At 40.7% G+C, this 20,478-nt stretch overlaps 1 protein-coding gene across 1 annotated transcript in view; it reads right to left on the bottom strand.

Moving 5' to 3' along the window:
• Positions 1-20,478, bottom strand: part of EML5 (EMAP like 5) — a 1,456,757-nt gene that overhangs the window by 1,127,294 nt on the left and 308,985 nt on the right. The window contains exon 3 of the mRNA XM_085626574.1: positions 4,522-4,620. Within this exon, the coding sequence (XP_085482700.1) occupies positions 4,522-4,620 (99 nt within the window). The remainder of the gene's footprint in view (positions 1-4,521; positions 4,621-20,478) is intronic.

Below are 20,478 nucleotides of genomic sequence, written 5' to 3'. Positions count from 1 at the left end.
AATAAAATGTTGCAGTATTTTAACTTAGCAAACTGAAAGTGTATTAATGTATAATAATTTTTAACAATGGCTTAAAAAATCCTACCCTTACTTACATAGTTACTTAATTTGCAATACATTGTATTAAACAGTGTTGGTTAAATTTATTTACATAATTTGTTATTTGTTTTTACTAAAGGTTTAATTTAACTGTTTACATTAAAGTTGTTGTTACATTTAAAAAATCATTTTATTTATCATTTCAACTATTTAAATGTTGAAATAATTATTTTAACATTAGTTCTTATGGGATGCTATTGTTTCCTATAGAAGTGTCTTGCAGTACCTGTAAGTGGGCATGTGTAGTGCCTGATTTACACCAAGATTAGGTTGGAATATATTTACAACTGTTTTGACACCTTTAGGGCTGAACTAACATTAGAAGCCCATTGTGAGAATATCAATGGTCTTCCTCTTTTGTGGGTGTGTGTTTGTATTCATATGTTCCTAACTGAACCCCTCCTTAAATTTCCCTAAACCCCTATAATATAATGTTGTGTGCCCCATTTTCCATTCACTCCTCTTGCCCCCTCCCCCCCACAATTGCTACAAACATTTAGATACCTAAGTGTGCGGAGATCTCTACCACCTTGGCAGAGAGCTCATAGAGAAAGTAAAGAGTGATGAAGTCAGAGGTCTCCGGACGTAGGTTGGTGAATTGTATTTTATAGCAAGTGAGTAATATTACTGTAGTATTATTTTACATACTACAAAATGCAGTGTGTGAATCAATCCCTGCCAGTAGACTATTGAGGGACATTATTAGTCCAAACTGTAGGACTCAGAAGTGACATGGTAGAATCCCCAAATGAAACTTTAGGTAATTTTAATGTGAATGTCCTTCTAGAAAGTTAATGTAGTCCTCCGGGAAGTCTCTTGCACATAGTCTCTCTTGAAGGAGGGATTTGTCTACTGTAAAGTCATAATTATGATGTTTTTTCCTTTTGATGAAACTGTTGACAGATCTGAGGTCTATACCTAGTCTCCAGTCTTTGGTTGGTGCTTTCTTTGCAGGAAGTGCCTAAAGAATACTCATCCTTGATGAAGGAATCTTGGTATTCTTTGTACTAGCTTTTTATCACAGACGGTGGACATTTTGTCCAGTGACTGAAATAGATGTGACCAATTGAGAGCCTCTCCTAAGCTTGAAGCATCCTACAATGCTGTAATGTAAAAAGAAAAAGTGAATCTGTCTGGGATAATATCCATCAACCAAACATCTGTGGTGATCTCTTTACAAGTCTGAAGGAAATTGAATATTTTCACTTCCTCCAGGGTGCTGATTAGGAACAGGTGGAAGCAGTCATGTGGCTTGGAAAGTAATTTCCCAAAGAATGCAGCATGGTGGGAAAAATATCTTGCTCACCCAGAAGGGCATCTTGGCCTTTCTAACCTCTGCTGTTGTTAGTATTCAGGGGCATGAACCTGTAAAAAAGAAAACTTGATTGCATTCCGGAGATGCAGAAAGGATTAGCTGATAGCTTCTTCCTCGCCAAAGCCACTGACTTTAACATACCGGGTTCTGATTACATGAGGATGCATTCATTATACATCTGAGCTCCCGACCGCATATTTCTTTAAAAAATAGAATTCTATCCTGTCAATCACAGGTGCAAAACTCTTTTCAAGAAAAACAGTCTGGGTGATGTCCCTCTCCATATGATCTATTAAGTCCACTGATGTTTTTAGTATGTGGTCTGCCACAAATTGATCTCCAGGGAGCACTTGGAGAGGCTCCAGTTTCAATTAGCAGGAAACATTCTCCCATATGCAAAAAACATCTGTCGCAAATGGCACGTAAAGTTGTGCAGCCCTCTTGGCTAATGCACTGAAGGCTTAATTTGGTGCAAACTCACATGGTCATACTTTAGTGGTCCAGAGTGAAGAGATATGTGTTCAGGACCAGCATATTCTCTGGAGCTTGATATTGAAGCACCTGTTTTATGGACATGTCCTGGTGGACGCCTGTGTAATGAAGGCCTGCTTTTTAGGTCGCAGAGAACCAAGCAATGCATTGTCGTTATTTTTAAGTCCTGTGGCAAGCTCTGAAGCCTTGGCAATGACATCAATACTTGGTAGAGGAAGTAGGAGTGTTAAGTAGATCTGCGGCCCATTTGTTTATCTCAGCTTTAGAAACCATGTCATCAAGGAGTGGTAGCTAAAACTGCCTTTGACCTGCATCTGAAGCAGACAAAGATGAACGATTGTTCAAACAGTTTCAGATGGTGGACCGATGTCAACAGAAATGGAATATCTAATATTTATAACACCATGGGCAAAAGTGAATGGGAGACCCAGTGATGGTCATTTCTGGCGCTGGAGCATTCTTTGGTGCATCTGTACAAGGTGAAGAAGACACCATACATTATGTCTAATGAAAGAAGACTCATTGCAAACTTCCCTTTCTGGCTGAAGAGCAGAGGGTGATTGTGGACCTTATGAATTAGGGAACCAACACAGTGAAGTTTGGTATTGGATTCTCATTTGTCAGCATCAAATGTCCTGTCAGCCAACCTCTCAAAGTCGAAGAAGGCCACAGAATCAAGCTTCTCAGGGCATGTGCCTCAAAGTTATTGCAAATCATGTCCGTATGAAATGTTTGCTTGATGAAACAGGTGTAGTTCATGCAGAAAGAACCCCGATCTCAAATATTTCACAAACACAGAACGAGGAAGTGTGCTTTTATTATACCCGCCTCAATTCTAATAATGGCCTGGAGTTAGGGGGTGTGATATTCTGAATTCAGCTGGCAATTCTAATTAGGCATCAGTCAGTCACTCTGTTTACCTGATACTTTAATCACTATACACCACTTACATTTGATTATATTCCACTTTGCCATCTAATTTCCCTCTTCCTCACTGTGTCGACACCTGTTCAACTGCCAGATCGCATGAAGCACTGTGCAGTGGCATTTAGCTAAGTGAATGGCTGAGGTGAATAAGAAAGGCCATTACCAAATACAAAAAATATGTTGCTTTTCCCTTCCCTAAGCCCCTCCCTTAGTAATTCCAGCTCTTTCTACTTTGTGTCACAATAATGGTAACATAATAACAGGAGTAAAATGGAAGAATTGTGTTAATGAGAGGTATCACACTGTAATGCTACAGGCATTTATATACATTTTGTGATCATGTGGTGACCATTGACACCAAATTGCTTTAATTCACATTTTCATCTTGTCTGTGTCTGACCCGTCCTTTCCTCTGCGAACGCGGGCAGGCCTAGGTTACTTGCAAACACACAGAAATGTTTACATTTTTCACTTCACCAAGCGGAAGAGATAAGCTGCTAGAACAGACAGTGAGGGCTGCGCAGCCCAAAGATGAGAAAGTAAAGAATTCTGCCTCAGATCTCATCAGAGCTGGCCAGCTCTGGTGGGTGACCTCGACGCAGAGAGTGCAGCCAGCACTTACAGTGCAGATGAAGGGAGGGGGAGTTTCTAGAAGCCTCTCTCTGTGTTAGTAAGAGTATAAAGACAGAAACCTCTTGGCGTTTAGACAAGAGCTCTTCTCAGGGTTGGACGCATCGCCTGGAAACCGTGTCCTGGTTGAGGGCTCCTGTCCCTGGATTCTTCCAGTCATGCTGGCAGTATGATGCAAGACAAACAGCCAGTGAAGTATTCCATGTTCTAATTACTTATTCTTGTGTGCATACAGTTACCTCTCTATGCATTTATTCTTGTGTATATACAATTACTATATGCCTTTATTCTACATGTGCATTATTGATATTTGATATATGGGAACTTGCTGCAATAAATATTCTTTTTACTTGGCAACTGAGGATGGAGCTTTATCTACATTATATCTTGGTATGCTAAAGTGTGCATAGTCTTATTATGAAGAGTGCTCACGTTGTATCCTGGTGTTTTGGAGTCTTGCTCAGGTGTTCTGAAGGAAAACCAAGAATAACATCTGGAGCAGCCACACACCGACACCATGAGCCACAACCACATCAAAAAGTGTTTAGTGTGGTGTACATCCGCAGGCAACAGAATCCTTTTAGTGGGTATACATTTCAGCTTACATAAGTGAATAAACTGAAGATACATGTTAGAACAGTCAACCTAAGTATTGCCAAGCTTCAGCTAGATGGATCATCATTTAATGGACTTTTATAAGCTGAATTTGAAGAATCTCATCTTGTATCCAATTAATGTAGTATTATATTTGAATGAAATCTTCCATTAAGAAGATCTCATGGACATGGCACTAAGCTTCTCGCTATGAAAGCCCTGTTGCAGGGGCATGGCAGCATGTTTGGTCCTAAGCAAGACGTAGAAATGCCAGAAAATGAAAGAACTTGTAAACAGGAACTAAGACAGGATAATGGAGGAAAATGCACGGACCTGACAAAATAAAATTACCAAGAGGACAAAGTTGTCGTATCAAGGTGAGTGTGTACTGTTAGATTCAATGGCATTCAACAAACACAGAAGTTCCCACATGAATATTCTGCCCAAAAAGACGGAGAAGTTACCCTGTCCGTGTGACCGGGTGCCATGGAGAGCATCTTTCCTTTCTTCCAGTCCCATACGCATATTGTGTTCTTTGCATCCAAGCCAACAGACACCAAACGCTGAGACAGTCAGGAACAAGGAAAACAAATAAAACATCAGTTATAAGAAGAAACATTTTATATTCTATGTTTTCAAATAGTAAGAGGCACATTTGCAGAAAAAATTGCCACGGAATGGCAATTATGCATAGGTATACTACAAGCATGTCTTTTCAAAGAACTGATAAACTGAAAATGGTATTAAAAAGAAACGATAATTTACCAAACATCCGAAATGAACCTGAAACTGGAAACAACGTGCCACTTACAATAAAATATATCTCCCCAGATACAGTAATCTTACCAATAACTAACAAAAAATTGAATAAAGGTTAGGTTAGACACAGAATTCCATGCTTTTTTCTAATTAACTACATCCTATCTCTGCATAGTGGTGAATGTAACCCTCTACGTCACATCTAATTTGTAGAGTTCATTAGTTTTGTGTTATAGAAGGACACATCATGTCAAGAGTCTTGTAAAGCACAGCTCATAGTCTCACATACATCTTGGCCCTAGGCTGCGTAGAAATTAAAACATTATGACAATAACAGGCACACTATGCTCTGAGAATGGTTCAGCAGCTTGAAAGAGTCAAATTTGAATCGGTTAAAGAAAACCAAGATGTTCCTCTTCTAACCTGAGAGCATAGGGCAGCCTATTTCAGGCCTTTGAGGTTTAAACTCTAAGCACTTGACCTGCTTGCCCAAATTGCTTACCTTTTGGGACCATCACTGGAAATGATTCTCAGAAATTAAGAATGTGTGCAGTGTATAACATGAGACACTTACTCCCATTTTTCCAAATGCATAAGCAGCTGGGCCGACAGACACTCATTTCTGGAGCTTTGTCAGCAAGTGATATTGTTCTCAACTTTGATATTTCCTCTGCATCTAACGCATGCGCACTGTCTCTACATCTTTTCCCGTCTCATATGAAAACATAATGCTTCATCCCATGACACTGCATTCAAGCAATTATATGCTGCGCAGGAACCTGTCGCCCACCGGTTGGGCGGAGGCTCTTACATACAATTCGCCCCTAAGATGACCATCTGTCCAATTACGAGAGTCCTTTTTCTGACACAGTGGGAGCACTTTTGACAAAACTGTAATGCTTAGAGGGTCGCCATATCATGACAGCCTACTCAGCATTATTTTTGTTTCTCTGAAACGAACCCACAAAGGAAGGGTTAGTTTCTGCTGAGAAACAATGCCCCGGTCCAACAGGGTGCTTTCTTCATGTGCATGAAGGACATTGATTGTTTTCCTGCACGAGGCTAGAATGAATTTCATGGAACTCCTTTGAAAGAAAAACATACATGTAAAGGCTTGTCCTAAATAGGGTGTGCCTTCTAACGCACTGACCAAATGGGCCTTAGGAGGGGCACAAGTCCCCCCCCCCAAAAAAGTGGGGGAACTAACCTAGTTAGGCAGTATGCAAGTGACATCACGGCGCGCAACATCGCGGCGCATGACATCATGGTGCACGACATCACAGCGCACGACATCACGGCGCACGACATCACACATGGCATCACAGGAATTGGTATCATAGAAAGAGTCATCACAAGCCACGACTTTACAGGAAGTGGCATCACAAGAAGTGACATCAGATCTAAAGCTCTCACATATATGTTTAGCCGGTCTATCATGTGTACGTTTGAGCGAATTGCGAGGATAATAGCACAGTGAGCTATGGAAGATGATATGTGACTTCTACACCTTGCAATCCCCCAGTTTTATGTAACACATCCTGTACATTCATTTACAAACGTATATAATTTATTGTACATGTGATATGCACGGGTTGATGTAAAGCGCTCCGACACCCTGCATTGGAATGCGTAGGGCTATGCAAGAAAAAATAGTGGCACTTAAATTATTTCAACGCCTCCTCAGGGGAAGTAAGCTCTATATAAATGCAATTTGCTTTGTGTAAATACTGGGAAAGACCAGCACGTCTGATATTCTTACAGTGCATGCATATCTCCTAAACAGGGACTGAACTAAGTGAAAAGCTGCCTCTCTTAAGTATGTGTGAAGTGCCAACAAGGTGTGAGCCTTTGTTTCCCCTCTGCTTCATTTGCATCAGGTGTGAGGCTTCTGGCTGCTCCCAACGAAGAGACTCAAACAAAAAGAGGCCTGATGACCCCTCAAATTCGGCCTTTATGGGCCCAGCAAGAGTCTTAAATAAGAAAGCCCGTCCCAGCCTGCACGTTGTTGCTTGTTGCAGATGGAAAGCAGACAACGTGCATGCGCTGCTGAAAGTGTCCCGTTGTTTGGAAATGACACCGGGACGAGTTCAGCACATTATTCAGCGGGGCCCAAATTCTTGGCAGGGTGGACGGCGTTCACCCTGTGAAAAAAGTGGGTGAATGTCGTCCGCCCGCGTGTACCCCCGACTCGTGCTCTGCCCTTAGGTGTATAGCTGGCCAGCTAATACATTTCTGATGGATAAGCCATCTGAGGCTCCTCCGTCCAAAACCTATTGGTTTTCCCGCCAATAAATGAAGCAAGGAACTGCGGCTGGAGTGATGTTGACAGAAATAGGGGTGGGCAAAACTTGTGGAGTTACATAAGCACAACACGAGATTCCTCGTAGTTCTGCCAATGGGCAGAAATACGCAAGTCACGCTGCTCGCGCTCCAATTTAGCACCAGTAGTGCGAGCAGTACTGAAAAATCAGTGCGAACGGCACGGTATGGTGCGCAAGAGTGTGCTGGCATTTCAGTGGATTTTACTGTTGATACAGTAGAAAATATACTCAAGTGGCAGCAAATCTTCTTGAGAAGCAGCCTGCAGTGACCGCCTGCGATTGCCCATGTTAGAAACGGCGCTAGGGGATGCCAAATCACCCTCGCACTTGAATTTCTGGAGCCTCACGAAAAAATTATTCTGCCATGCGGCGATTGGCGGAATTTGGCTAACACAGTATTGAAAACTTCTGCCAATTTTGTGGGCAGAATGAAACATTCCGCCCACCCATAATCAGAAATATGCTTCACCAAACCATCACTGAGCCCCTATGCATTTAAAACTCACCTTACTGTCCAACTTTCAGGAGTCTATCTGCAACAATACTGTACTTTGATACAACAATAGTATGTATTTATAACTGCCTACTCTTACTATAACGTTTCATGTTCACAAGGGTCATTGTGGTAGTAAAGTTACTGTGACATGCCACAGAGTCCACAGAAACCTGATCCATTCTGTAATACCTTCACCTAACTCCTCTCTCCAGTGATCGAGACACAGGGAAAATACACACAATTAATTCATATGTACATGTCCATATGAAGTGGACACTGGCACCTTTAAAAATCATTTTACCCACCATCCCCACTCGGATCCCACTTAAATCCGGAAACCGGACATTAAAAACATTCCTAGAATGTTCCTAATCCTTACACAATTCCAAATCGCCGACATCTCCAGTCTATAAAGTCATCTGCAGTTTCATGAAACATTTGAACTGACCTCATTCCACCACAAACACGCTGAATATGGCAAGAAATTCTCTTAATACAGGCAAACACGAAACATCTAAATATGCAGTATTAAGTAATTTCCCAAGTAAGAGGGCTCTATTGGGCAAGCTGCCAAGAAAACACTCCCAGTTGTAGCCCACACTGAAACCTTTTAATCCTTTTCCCAAAAGGTTTACCGGTCTGTTGAAAAAGAAAGCACTCAACATAAGTATTCCTAATACTGAGGAGCAAAACACCCACTTGCTAACTGGAGTGTCACTCTCATGCTGCCTCCAGAGCAGTGAGGTATGTCGGGGACAAACTAATCCACAGATTATGACAAACATATGAAATTTGTAGAAGTCACGTCTTCATAAAACTGAACTTTGCCCATAATCCCAAGTTTCGAGCCTTCCACTTCGCCAACTCCTGTCCGATTGTATTTTATAATGCCTCTCAGAAAAGTCACCTTGTCTTTTGCCCGTTCAAAAGGTGGTTTACTCAGTTTCTTCTGGGACTCCGAGATGAACAATGTTGATGATTTGCCACAGTTATAAACATAACCTGAGATCCTACCAAACTCAGGGAATTTCAAGGATGGAGTATTGTCTATAAATAAATAAATAAATAAAACTCTTAACTGTTGATAGGCTTGTTCTTTGTCAGGTCATGGGGAAGAACAGGCACTTTTGCTTCATTCTGCCTTTTCTCCATGACCATGTGAAGAATCAAATCTGGATCTCTTACTTCATTCTTATCTCTTCCCTGTTCCTTATGGTTACTATGAAAGTGCGGCTTCTTTTAAAATCTATCAGTGAACTTTATGCTCTCCACTCAGGACTGTTGCTATACTGGCTTTCTATCTTTTGGAAGATTTTCTGCCGTAGGTTATAACCGGGATCTCAGTGGTGTGTGTCACTCTAAGGTTTCTCCACCCAATGAGTCATAGAATTGAGATATTATTTTTGGTAACTCCACCTCTTACTGATCTTGTGGAATAGCAGAGTATCTTTGGTGAATGCAAAATAGTGCTGCATCCCTTTAATTACCAAGAACTATCTCAGCTATTGTATCCATGTTACCTATAAGCTCCATCCCTAAATCTATTGTAGGTGATGCTTCATATTCCTCCTGTATCTGTTTTAATACCTCTAGGAATAACTCATCTGAGGGCATGTAATGTGGCATGCACAGTGTAGCAAATACATTCCTCCATGACTGACACGGTTACATATTTGATACCATACCAGTACACATAGTTAATATACAGTGTTTACCTTGTGGAGTAGAAATAGGAAACACTGCTTTTGACTGACTGGTCTTTGCCATTTAATTCCATTTGATTGGGTAACAGAGTTCTTGCTATTTCAGTACCTCAATGGTGTATTATGTACTGTCTATATATGCTTGTTGTTTCAGTGAGCAGCTCTAGATGTTGCTATGGGAAGGTAGTTTTTGTTCTGGGTGTGATGCATATGTAGCGTTTGCTGGCCAAGTTTTCCCTGGCACGGTTAGTAGACCAAAACATACCCTTCATACTACATGTGGAAGCTTTCCCATAAACACAGTTAAATGTACAATGTGAGTCAGAGGTACTTTCTTTTTTTTTTTTGAAAAACCTTTATTCTTGGAAACATGGACACAGCTATTTAGCCGACATCCCGGAGGTTCGGCAGCTTTGAGAAAGCAAACAAGGAAACGTCCACAGTGCATAGAGGAGAAGCAAAAAAGGTTCTATTTTAAATAAACACAAACTCACACAAAACCCCAGCAAGGCGAATGACACTGAATACCACTGGTGATTGCCCCTCAGGGGAGAGCAGACCCCCGTCGTCTAACAGTCACAACTCTGTGTTAAGAGGAAAAAGGGGGGAAAAGCAGAGGCCCAAAAAGTCAATTATCAATCAGATATATATACAAATGCTGGAAAGAATGTTAAGGAGAGAGCTGTTCATCGGGGGGGTCCAAATCAGGGGCAAGACATATGCCACCCCTATACTGGTTCCACCTCCCCCAAATGGCATGCCACTTCCGGGGGCGCCCTCTAGCACAATATACTGTCTTTTCCCTCAGCATACTCCAGTCCATGTTTTCTTTCCACGCAGTCAATGTGGGGGGACCCGCTGAGCCCCACAGGCGCGCGATGTCTCGCTTAGCCACCATATTACCCAGGGTCACCCACTGGGTCTGTCCCACATCGTGATCGGTAGGCCCCCAAACATTCAGGAGACAGCACCGTGCCTCCGGCTGCATAACAATGCCCGTCACCTCCCCCATCACCGTATGGACTCTCCTCCAGAATTCCCTGATAACGCCACATTACCAAATGATATGCATAAAGGTACCCACCATACCGCATCCCCTCCTACATAAACCTTCCTCCGAGAATCCCATACGAACCAGCCTAGGCCCCGTGACATAGGTTCTGTGGAGTATTTTGAGCTGCACCAGCCTCAGTCGTGATGGGATCCAGACCTCCTTAGGAGAGGAGACCGCAGACTGCCAATCCTCGTCATCCAGTTCGAGCCCGTCCCTTGTCCACTGGTCCCTCAGCCCCAACAGCAGGTCCGCCCGGACGTTTATCAATTTCTTATATATGAGAGAAATCGTACTCTCCGGCATATGGCCGTCGAGGATCTCCAATGGAGAGGACTCAGGCACCTTCTCTCCGTCTACTAGAACTGATCGCAGGGCATGACGCACTTGAATATAGCGGAAGAACTCGGATTTCCCCAACTCGTACTCCTGCTGCAGCTCTACAAAGGACTTCACCCTCCCCTTAATCAGCAAATCTCCAACCCTGGAGATTCCAATCAAGTCCCATTTATCAAAGCCTTTCGTATGCCAGAGCCTCCCCAATTTTTCAGATTCAAACAACGGGGTAGCTAGGGTGAGCCTATCCTTCCAGCCCAACGAGTCAGTCGCCAACCTCCACACGCGCACCGCCACCCCCGTGGGCCCCGTGAGGGACGAGTCCAGCGCCCGAGAGTACAGCGCTCTATGATAATTACCGCCGCGCAGCAACCATCGGTCCATGGCATAGCCGGGGCTTAGAGCCGGGCCATAGAACCCATGATTAATCGCGCTCAACTGGGCAGAGGTACTTTCTTGTACACAAATTGATCATACTGGAATGGAGGGCTTATCTTGACATGATTGGCCCTACTACATCTGCAGCTTCTAGTTCAAATAGAAGTACAATATCTCTGTACTATATACTGCGTCTGTCCTGACCAATAACACTACTGTATCCACACTTAATGGAAACCCCATTTCCTTCAAATGGGCAATAAGGGCTGGACAACCATTCTCCGGGATCTCTACCTTCTCCAACTCAATCTCTTCTGATTCTCAAGCCATTGCTCACAAAGACTCACAGTACTCACGTCAAAGGTTAATCCTTTGTATCTGTTAAGAGCTCATTTAACCCCGAGAGTAGGACACCTCTCCTATCGATGAGGAGGATTGCAAAATACCGCCAAACGTTTCCAGTTAAATTCTCTGTGTAACTTATTTCAGGGTTAGTGGCCCTTACTGCATTTAAGGTTCAAGCCTTACAGACAGGCACCATGGGTGTTCCCTAGAACACCCCCCGACACAAGTGGCCGTACTGAACTGTTTGGAGCCAATATCAATAGCATTTCATCTGTACATAACAGTGTTTTAAAATGTTCTCTGCCATAATCAATGCAAACACATTCTGATAACTCTTAAATGCAATAGTTTATGGCTCCAGTGTAATGTTAAATAGTGGAGAAAAATTACAGCCTTGCTTAGTTTTTTCGTTGTGGCTTCAAACTTCTTAAACATGATCACTTGGCCTCTTTAATATACACACATTTTCAAAATTACAACAGAAATTTTGTCCAACCCCATCACCATCCTCTTACAAACTGAAAGCAAATAATTCCCATTTATGTTAATGAATGCTTTCTCTAGATCTATTGTGAGCAGAAAACCTTCAGTATCCTTTCTCTTTCATTCTCACTACAATGAAAAAACAACTTATCATGCCAGTGTCAATCACCAATAACCCCTTTTGCGTTTTTAATATGTTTCTGATCAACCCATTTTTTTTGTCCAACCCCTGGTCTGAAATGTCACATCAACAACCAGTAAAGATATTGGTCGATAATTACTTAAAAGTTAAGGCTCGGTACCCACCTTGTGAATAATATATACTAAAGAATTTTTCAGACCAATTGAAAGAGCACTGCTTTTTTATTTTTATTAATTGTTTTATAAAGCATGAACTTCACCCGATCGGGATTCAGAGCGCTCTACAAAAGAGGGTGTGATTGCACCAAGCATGAGTCAACCATATGTTTGCTGGTGACAAATCAGAACAAATATTTACAGTACAGTATTAGTGAGAGATTAGCAGAAGATTACAGTACAAGAAGCATAATGAGGGACATATACATTTGTAGAGAAATGTAAATGGTTACAAATAGATTGACAAGTATTACATCACCAAGAATAACTATGTAAATGCATACAGGAACGGTTAGCATATGCTCAATGGGCCATAAAAAAGGAAGCCCATGAGAAACAGAATCCTCCATATTGTGACATTTTTTATATAATCTGCTTAAATTGGTATTAGAACTTTTAAGACGCATAGAAGAGGTACTTTAAAACCACTTTGATTTTATTCAATCTTTTCAACAGTAATTAGATCCATGTCTCTCCAGTAATCTTGCCTCAGATTAAATAACACCTTCAAAACACCTACAAAAGAACATATTTGCTCCGGATTTCAATATCACTAACCACTCTCTAAAAAGTTCTGTTCCTTTTTCTTTGTTTTTGACTTGCACCTGAGTATCATCAGCCACTGCACACAACCCTCCCATGAAATAATTCTCAACTAGATTGCCAGCAAAATGCGCCAAGAAATTAAGAACTTGCTGCTGACGTCTGTGGGTCCTCCAAATCATATATTGGAATCCTGACAAGGCCAACTCAGCCATCATTCTTCAAAATGTTTAATGCCATTTCATCAGGTAAACATGCTTAAAACTAGTAATGACTATGGTACTTGTTACATGAAAAGAAGGGGACTAGGACTCTTTTTCGGAATCTTCCCATGTTCGTAGCCAGGACACTGGATCCCACTCCTGCCCCATGAACGGAGCTGGAAATGTGGAAAAAACGTGAATATTCCAATATAGAGTGGACAAGATATTTGGTTGGAAGGGGGTTCTGGCATGGCTGAATGGCCCAATGTGAGGAGTAAGCAGGAGGTGTAGCTGGAACCAGCTAATGCCTAGAAGAGGAGTTGCGTCACAGTTGAAAAGCGAACCCTGATCTGGTGGCCCACTGTCACCACCATCAAAATCACAAGACTTTGATAGTGGGAACAGGAGGGCCCAAGTTAGGAGTAAGATGAAATAAACCAAGAAGCATGTTGCCCCTTGAATTGGGCCAACATTAAAGTATAACACTGAGAAGTATGGTGGCCACTTTCAATTTGGCGCACAAAACTTTAGTTAGAAATGCAAACTGAACTAGACATTGAGTCATGGGCCCCATCTCACTTTTACCCTACACCACGCCTTCCCGAAAGAATCCTCCTGAGCAGCAAATTATTGACACCCATCCTCAACACCTCCATTGAGTCAGCCACATTCCCGGACACCTGGAAACATGCCACCTTCACACCCCAGGTAAAGAAACCATTGACTGACCCAGCCACACTTTCCAAATATAGACCCATTTTCCTCCTTCCATACCCAGCAAAGGTCTTAGAAAAACGAATTAATCAATGCCTCACTGACCACAGCAGCAACCACAAGCTCCTTGACGCCATGCAGTCTGGATTCAGTCCAACCACAGTACATAAACAGCACTCATGGCTGTTATAGACGACACCCGCATGATCCTTGACAGAGGAAACATGGCATCCCTTATTCTCCTGGACTTTTGTTAGGCATTTGACATGGTCTCATACCCCATCCTCATCAGGAGCCTGCACAAGATTTGAATCCAAGGACACACATACCACTGGATCTGCTCTTTCTTAACTGATAGAACACAAGCTGTCAGGAGTCGCGCGAATGCACCTAACAAGATGGCCACCGCCCGACAGGTGTCCTCCTTCAAGCCCACATTTTCGATGATTTTAAAGTCATTTCCAGGCTTTTCTCACCTTTTAAACAGATGCAGCTTTGTTCCTGAGGCCAGCGCTCCATGGAAACATTGTTTTGGTGTCATTTTGGAAGGCTTTTGGTTGTGCTGTGCCTTCCACTCTGCTGTTCCTGTGGAGTCTGCCGGAGTTTCCTGTCAGGAGGGCGGAGACATATTCAGGAAAGAGCGAGGCTGTGGCCTTAACCACACCCACAGGTGGTTTTAGCTGCTGCACAGTATCCTGCTCTGGTGATATCTTATTTAATGTTATTTTCTTTGCGATTGAAGTGTGTTTGAATTCAATATATATATTTGGCAAGGAAGTAATTAATATGGAAGGGAAAAATGTGCATATTTCAACCAATAAATGTAAACAATTTCTCCTCCACCAGTAAACTCAAAAATTGTGGATTCCAAAGAGCCTTCGTTAGCTACTTTATTGGAAGAGTTACAAGTAGTGCATTCTAATACCGACAACATTGTTGTAGAACTTTAAAATATTTGCAAAGACTTAGCTAGCTTGTCAATGAAAGTCTCCGATAATACAATAAAAAATTCAGGTTAATAAGGCAAAAATTGACAGCATGTTGCCTCTCACAGCAAAAATTGAGCCTATGAATACTCTATTACTTGAATTGGAAAATCGTAATAGACAGAATAATTTACGTATTTTTAATTTACCAGATGGTGTTTAAGGTAATGACTGTAGGTAATATTTGGAAACCTTGATACCTGGTCTTCTACATTTAAAATTTCCAGAAAAATTTGAAATTGACAAGGCACATAGAATTCCTTCTCATCGTAATCCAAGCAATGTCAAATCCGGAAAGCAGCTAGAGAGATCTCAACTCTCATGGTTAATGGGAATACAATTTTTAAACATCAAGACTTCGCCAAGGAAACTGTTAAAACTTGCAAAGAATTCACTGAGCTTAGACCTCAACTAAGAAGCTGTGGTTTTAAATATGGCCTTTTTGATACATCTATTATGAGAATCTGGAAGGATGGTTTCTCAAAATATTTTTAACGCCTGATGATCTTCGTGTTTTTTTTAGATCAGCATTCTCTGATCTCCATGGAAACAAATTACACTTCTACTTAAATGTATGCATTTGAATATGATTATTCTAAGCCTATTAGTCGAATTTTCTATGAGGGCACTGTTCAGGCAGGTCAATCTTGCATATGCATGCGTGCGGTTCTGAATCATTATGTTTCCATGTTGTCTTTTTTTATGTCCGTCTTTGTCCTTCCTTTTTCCCCTATCTTCTTTGTCTAGAGCTACTCTTTAATCTCTTGAGCTATATTTTTTCCTTTCTCTTTTCTATATCTTTTCTTTGCTGATTATGGATAATATTAATAGAATTAAAGTTGTTTCATTTAATGTTAAAGGTTTAAGGTACCCTATTAAAAGAACTAAAGTTTTAGATTATTTAGCCAGGCATAAGGCAGACATTTGTCTACTTCAAGAAACTCACATTGATGATACAGTTTTATCACACAAGAATAAACGTTGGGTTGGAAATATTATGTTGTCTCCTGCAGTGAATAAAAAGAATGGTGTTGCTATCCTTTTTACAAAAAAGTTAAATGTTCAAATATTAACCAAATTTACCGATACAAAAGGATAGATATCATAGCAAAAATAAAAATTGATACCGCCGTTTTTCATGTAATTAACGTTTATGGTCCAACAAATCATGATTCAAAATTTTGGTCTAGCTTTACTTCTGAGGTGATTAAAATAGAGAATGTTCCCCTTATTAATGGTGGTGATTTTAACTTAATATGTGTCCCCCTATTGGATAGACATTCTCAAACTAAATATCGTCCCCCTAAAGCTTATTTCACTTTAAAATTCTTTTTTAAATCAACCAAATTGGTAGATATTTGGCATCTGCACCTCCCAAAAGAGATACAGTTTACATTTTTCTCTAACCCTCATAATTCTTACTATCGAATTGACTATTTGTTAATTTCTCGTTCACCAATTCAATAATTTTCTGATCCAATAATTCATAATATTGATATTTCAGATCATGCACTAATTTCAGGTGTTTTACAAATTAGTTCCATTCAACAATCCCATTCTCGCTGGAGTATGAATGTGAATATTGTTCTCAATGAAAATAATAAATCCAAACTTTTATCAGCAATTCATGATTCTTTTTTTTTTCAACCCAGAAGGATCTACTTCACTCGTAAATCTTTGGGATGCATTTAAAGCATATGTCAGAGGTGCAACAATATCAATTATGGCACTTGATAATAAAGCTTTTAACACTAAACTTAAAGAATTAGATAAACACATAGCAAAATACGAAGAGCTTTTTACTTCATCGAATGACAATAAATACAAAATGCAGTTGCAGAAATTTAGATACGAGTTAAACTCATTGTTAAGAGAGTGGGGTTGCGATACTAGTAAAAAGACACAAAAGTTGCAATTATAGAAAGTATTTCAGATAGTAGAGGTAGGTGGATTATAGCGAAATTAAAAGTGGGAGACCATGTTTATACTTTAGTAGGATATTATCGGCCAAATCTGGATGATATAGTTCCTCTACAAGAATTGTTGGTGGAGTTGGCTTGTTTCCCGGACCCAATAATTTGGGCGGGAGACTAACATGGTAATAGATAGTACCCTTGATAGATCGATTAGTAGCAGAGCGACGGTTAACCATAAAATGAGAACACAAGTAAAATTAATGATAAATCAACTGGGTTTGTGCGATACATGGAGATGGAGAATGGGGGACAAAAGAAGTTACACATATTCAAACAGAAAGTATCATCATCAGTCTAGGATAGCCTATTTGTTGATGGATTCTGGTTTAAGGAAACAAGTAAAAAATATCCAGCATTTAGGGATTTATCTGTTAGACCATTCAGCAGTAGTTTTAGAATTTTTTCTCACTGAGGATAACATCCCTACCAGGTGAACTTTGGATCATACCTTATTGCTGGATCAGGTGGTAGTGAAGCAATTGAAAGAGGAGACGGTGGATTTTTTCAAGGATAATTGGGGTTCGGCCCCTGTGGGAGTGGTATGGGACTCCTATAACGCCTATTTCAGGGGGATCTTGATAAGTTGTGCGGCAGCTAAGAGAAAGGTCTTTCAGGAGGAAATTAGAGGGGTGGAGGAGAAAATAAGAGCAGCTGAAGAAGACATGGTTAGCAATAATCAGATAGAATCTAGACAACTCGAATTGTTGGACCTGAAACTCAAACTAGCATCTATCCTCAAAAAAAGGGTAAGGGAGAGATGGGAAACAAGTAAACTAAGATATTTTGAGTATGGGGAAAATTGTGGGAAGTTATTAGACTGGCAGACTAAGAAAGAGCAGGTAAAGAATTTAATACAGGAAATAAAGTGTCAGAGTACGGGGAGGATTCTAACAAATAGAAAAGAGGTAGAGGGGGCTTTTTATAGTTACTTAAAAATTTTTTATGAACAAGGTCTAGTGACACCAGAAGAAGAAAGGGAAAAGTGGTTGAGTCAGGGTTTGGTGAATGTTTTGGAGGAGGAAAAATTCTTGACTCTAAACTTGGAAATTCAGGAAGGAGAAGTGGAATGGGCTATGAAAAAGGGTAAACGGGGGAAAGCTCCTGGCGTAGATAGTTTACCATTGGAACTGTATAGTGCACTAGCAGATATACTGTCCCCGATTTTAACTAAGTTGTATAATGAGACGTTTATGGCAGGGGCCCCCCAACCAGAACCGTGGGCAGAAGCAACAATTTCGTTAATCCTGAAACCTAGCAAGAGTAAGAACAGCTGCGACTCATACAGGCCAGTGTCACTTTTGAATAGTGAATAGAAAATGTTTTCAAAAACCTTAGCAGATAGGCTGAATGGAGTTATGGAGGATTTGGTGCATGATGACCAGAAGGGGTTTATGCAAGGAAGGTCACTACATGAGCTTACTTATTCCCTTATTGGCGCAATAGATTTGGCTACAGCAAACAAAGCCCCTTTAGCAGTGATTGCAATAGACACAACCAAAGCGTTTGATCAGGTCAATTGGGAATTTTTCTATCAGTTCTGAAAGCTGCTAAGCTGGGGGATAGATTTTGTAGAGCAATAGCAGGATTCTATAAGACCCCAAAGTCATAATATTTTGTAAATGGGACATGAACACCAGCTTTTAACATCATGAGAGGGACAAGACAAGGATGCCCTTTGTCCCCATTGTTGTTTAATCTTTATATGAAGCCATTTGCAAGTAAGCTGAGGGCAGATCAGAGGATTGTTCAGTTTCAATGTGAAGGTTGGGAAAATAAATTGGCCCTGTACGCTGACGACCTGATGATATACAAGGCAGACTTGCAAAATAAAATGGTGCAGGTAGTAAGAATAGCGGACGATTTTGGAAGAGTTTCTGGGTACGAGATAAATAGGGGAAAGACAGATTATGATTTGGAATTTGGATAGTGGGGATGACAGACCCACAACTGAGATGAGATATTTTGGAATTGGAGTGACTCAGGACATAAAATGGCGGAAACAAATTTCAATAGAATCAAAAAATAAGCATATGATTTGATGGCAGGTTGTGCACACCTACCCCTTACAATAAGTGGGTGAGTGAACTTAGTAAAAATTATTATTCTCCCGAAGCTCACTTTTCTATTTAATGCTTTACTTTTACCCTTTAAAGAAGCATGGCTCATGAAATTGCAGGGAAAGATTGGTTCATTCATATAGGCAGCTAAAGGCTCACATATCTCGTGGAAGAAACTGCAGAGGAGGAGAGAAAAGGGGGGTCTGGCTCTTCCAGATCTGCAATTATATGCATGGGCCTTCCAACTTAAAAATGGCAGGATGCTTTTGGACAAACCTTGGGGATCAGAAATTGGAAGGCTATTCTCTGGATTGCTAAAAGGAGTAGAGGGAGGTGGCTCAGGCTTCATGATGAAGTTTTCTGACCCAAAATACTTCAAAAAGGGTAAGTTAAAAATTCTTCAGGGTTTGGCGGAAACCTGGTATAAGATAAGAAGGAAACTAAAAATGCCATCCTACAGTAATATGGCCTCTATTTGGGAATCATCAGGGTCACCTGACTAGATGAAGGATAAATTGGCGGGAGCTCTAAGGAATGGTGGTATAGAAAAATGGGAAGATCTATTAGAGGGAGAGCAACTGATTTCCTGGGAAAGTTTTCAAAGTACAACAAAAAAGTTTCAAGATTTAAATATATACAAATTCAGAGTTGGTTTCAGTCTTTGGACAGTAGGGAAGGAGGTTCGAGTGACTTTAAAGTTGTTCTGATTTCTGATGGGCCTAAAAAAAAGGAAACATCACAGTGGTATTGGCGACTGACGAAGGAAGTCGAGGGGGAGTTCACAATGCCTCAAGAACTGTGGGGGAGAAGCTTGCCGGAACCAACTTTGGAGAAATTATGGTAAGTATCTTTTTCTATGCTATATCAAGTGATCAAACCTGCCTATTTAAGGAGGAACCATCTTTTCTCTATCTACAGGGTTCATTGGACGCCCTTAAGTTCTCAAAATTTGGAGACTGAGAAGAAGTGGCGTGTCCTAAATGTGGTCAGAGGATGGCAGATGATTTACACATGTTCCTGAGATGTTGAAAGATTCAGGTATTCGAGGGCGAGGTGACTAAGGCATTGACAGATATTTTGAAGATAAAGCTTCAGGTAAGCCCTATACTTGTTTTCTTTTTGTGGCCCAGGAAGTGAGCGAACAGGATAAAGATAAGCAAAAGTTAATATTTTATGCAGTGCTGTTGGCACGTAGAGAAATATGCAAGAAATGGACTAACTTGAATCCATATATATATATATCCAGGAATTCCGCTAATGTCGCTTCTGACAACGGATACGGACCACAGTTTCGTGCAGAAAATATGTTTTATTCAAGATCACCTTGCCGCCATGACGCGTTTCAGCCCGACCATGGGCCTTGATCACATGACACGGTAACGTTACAATCCATTGGTTTATATGATGCGAACAACAAGCAAGCTGATTGGCATATATTAAAACAAATGACATGAATGACAGACTGCTAGCAAGTAGTTGGTAGTTCCGTTCTCGTTCCAGGTTAAAAATACGTGTAAAATACAATGAGTAAAATACATGTAATTTGACAGGAAGAATTTAAAAACCTTAAAACCATTTAAAATATATATTAAAAGGAAATTTTGGTTTAAATACCATGATTTGGGTTTTTCGGAACAAGTTGCTGATCTGAATGGAATTAATGCATGTTAGTTTGTTGCCTTATGCTTGACTATATCTGTAAACCTCAGAAAA

The sequence above is a fragment of the Triturus cristatus genome, chromosome 9 (assembly GCF_964204655.1).
Source record: "Triturus cristatus chromosome 9, aTriCri1.1, whole genome shotgun sequence".
Classification (NCBI taxonomy): Eukaryota; Metazoa; Chordata; class Amphibia; order Caudata; family Salamandridae; genus Triturus; species Triturus cristatus.
This window is presented reverse-complemented; position numbering and strand designations above follow the sequence as displayed.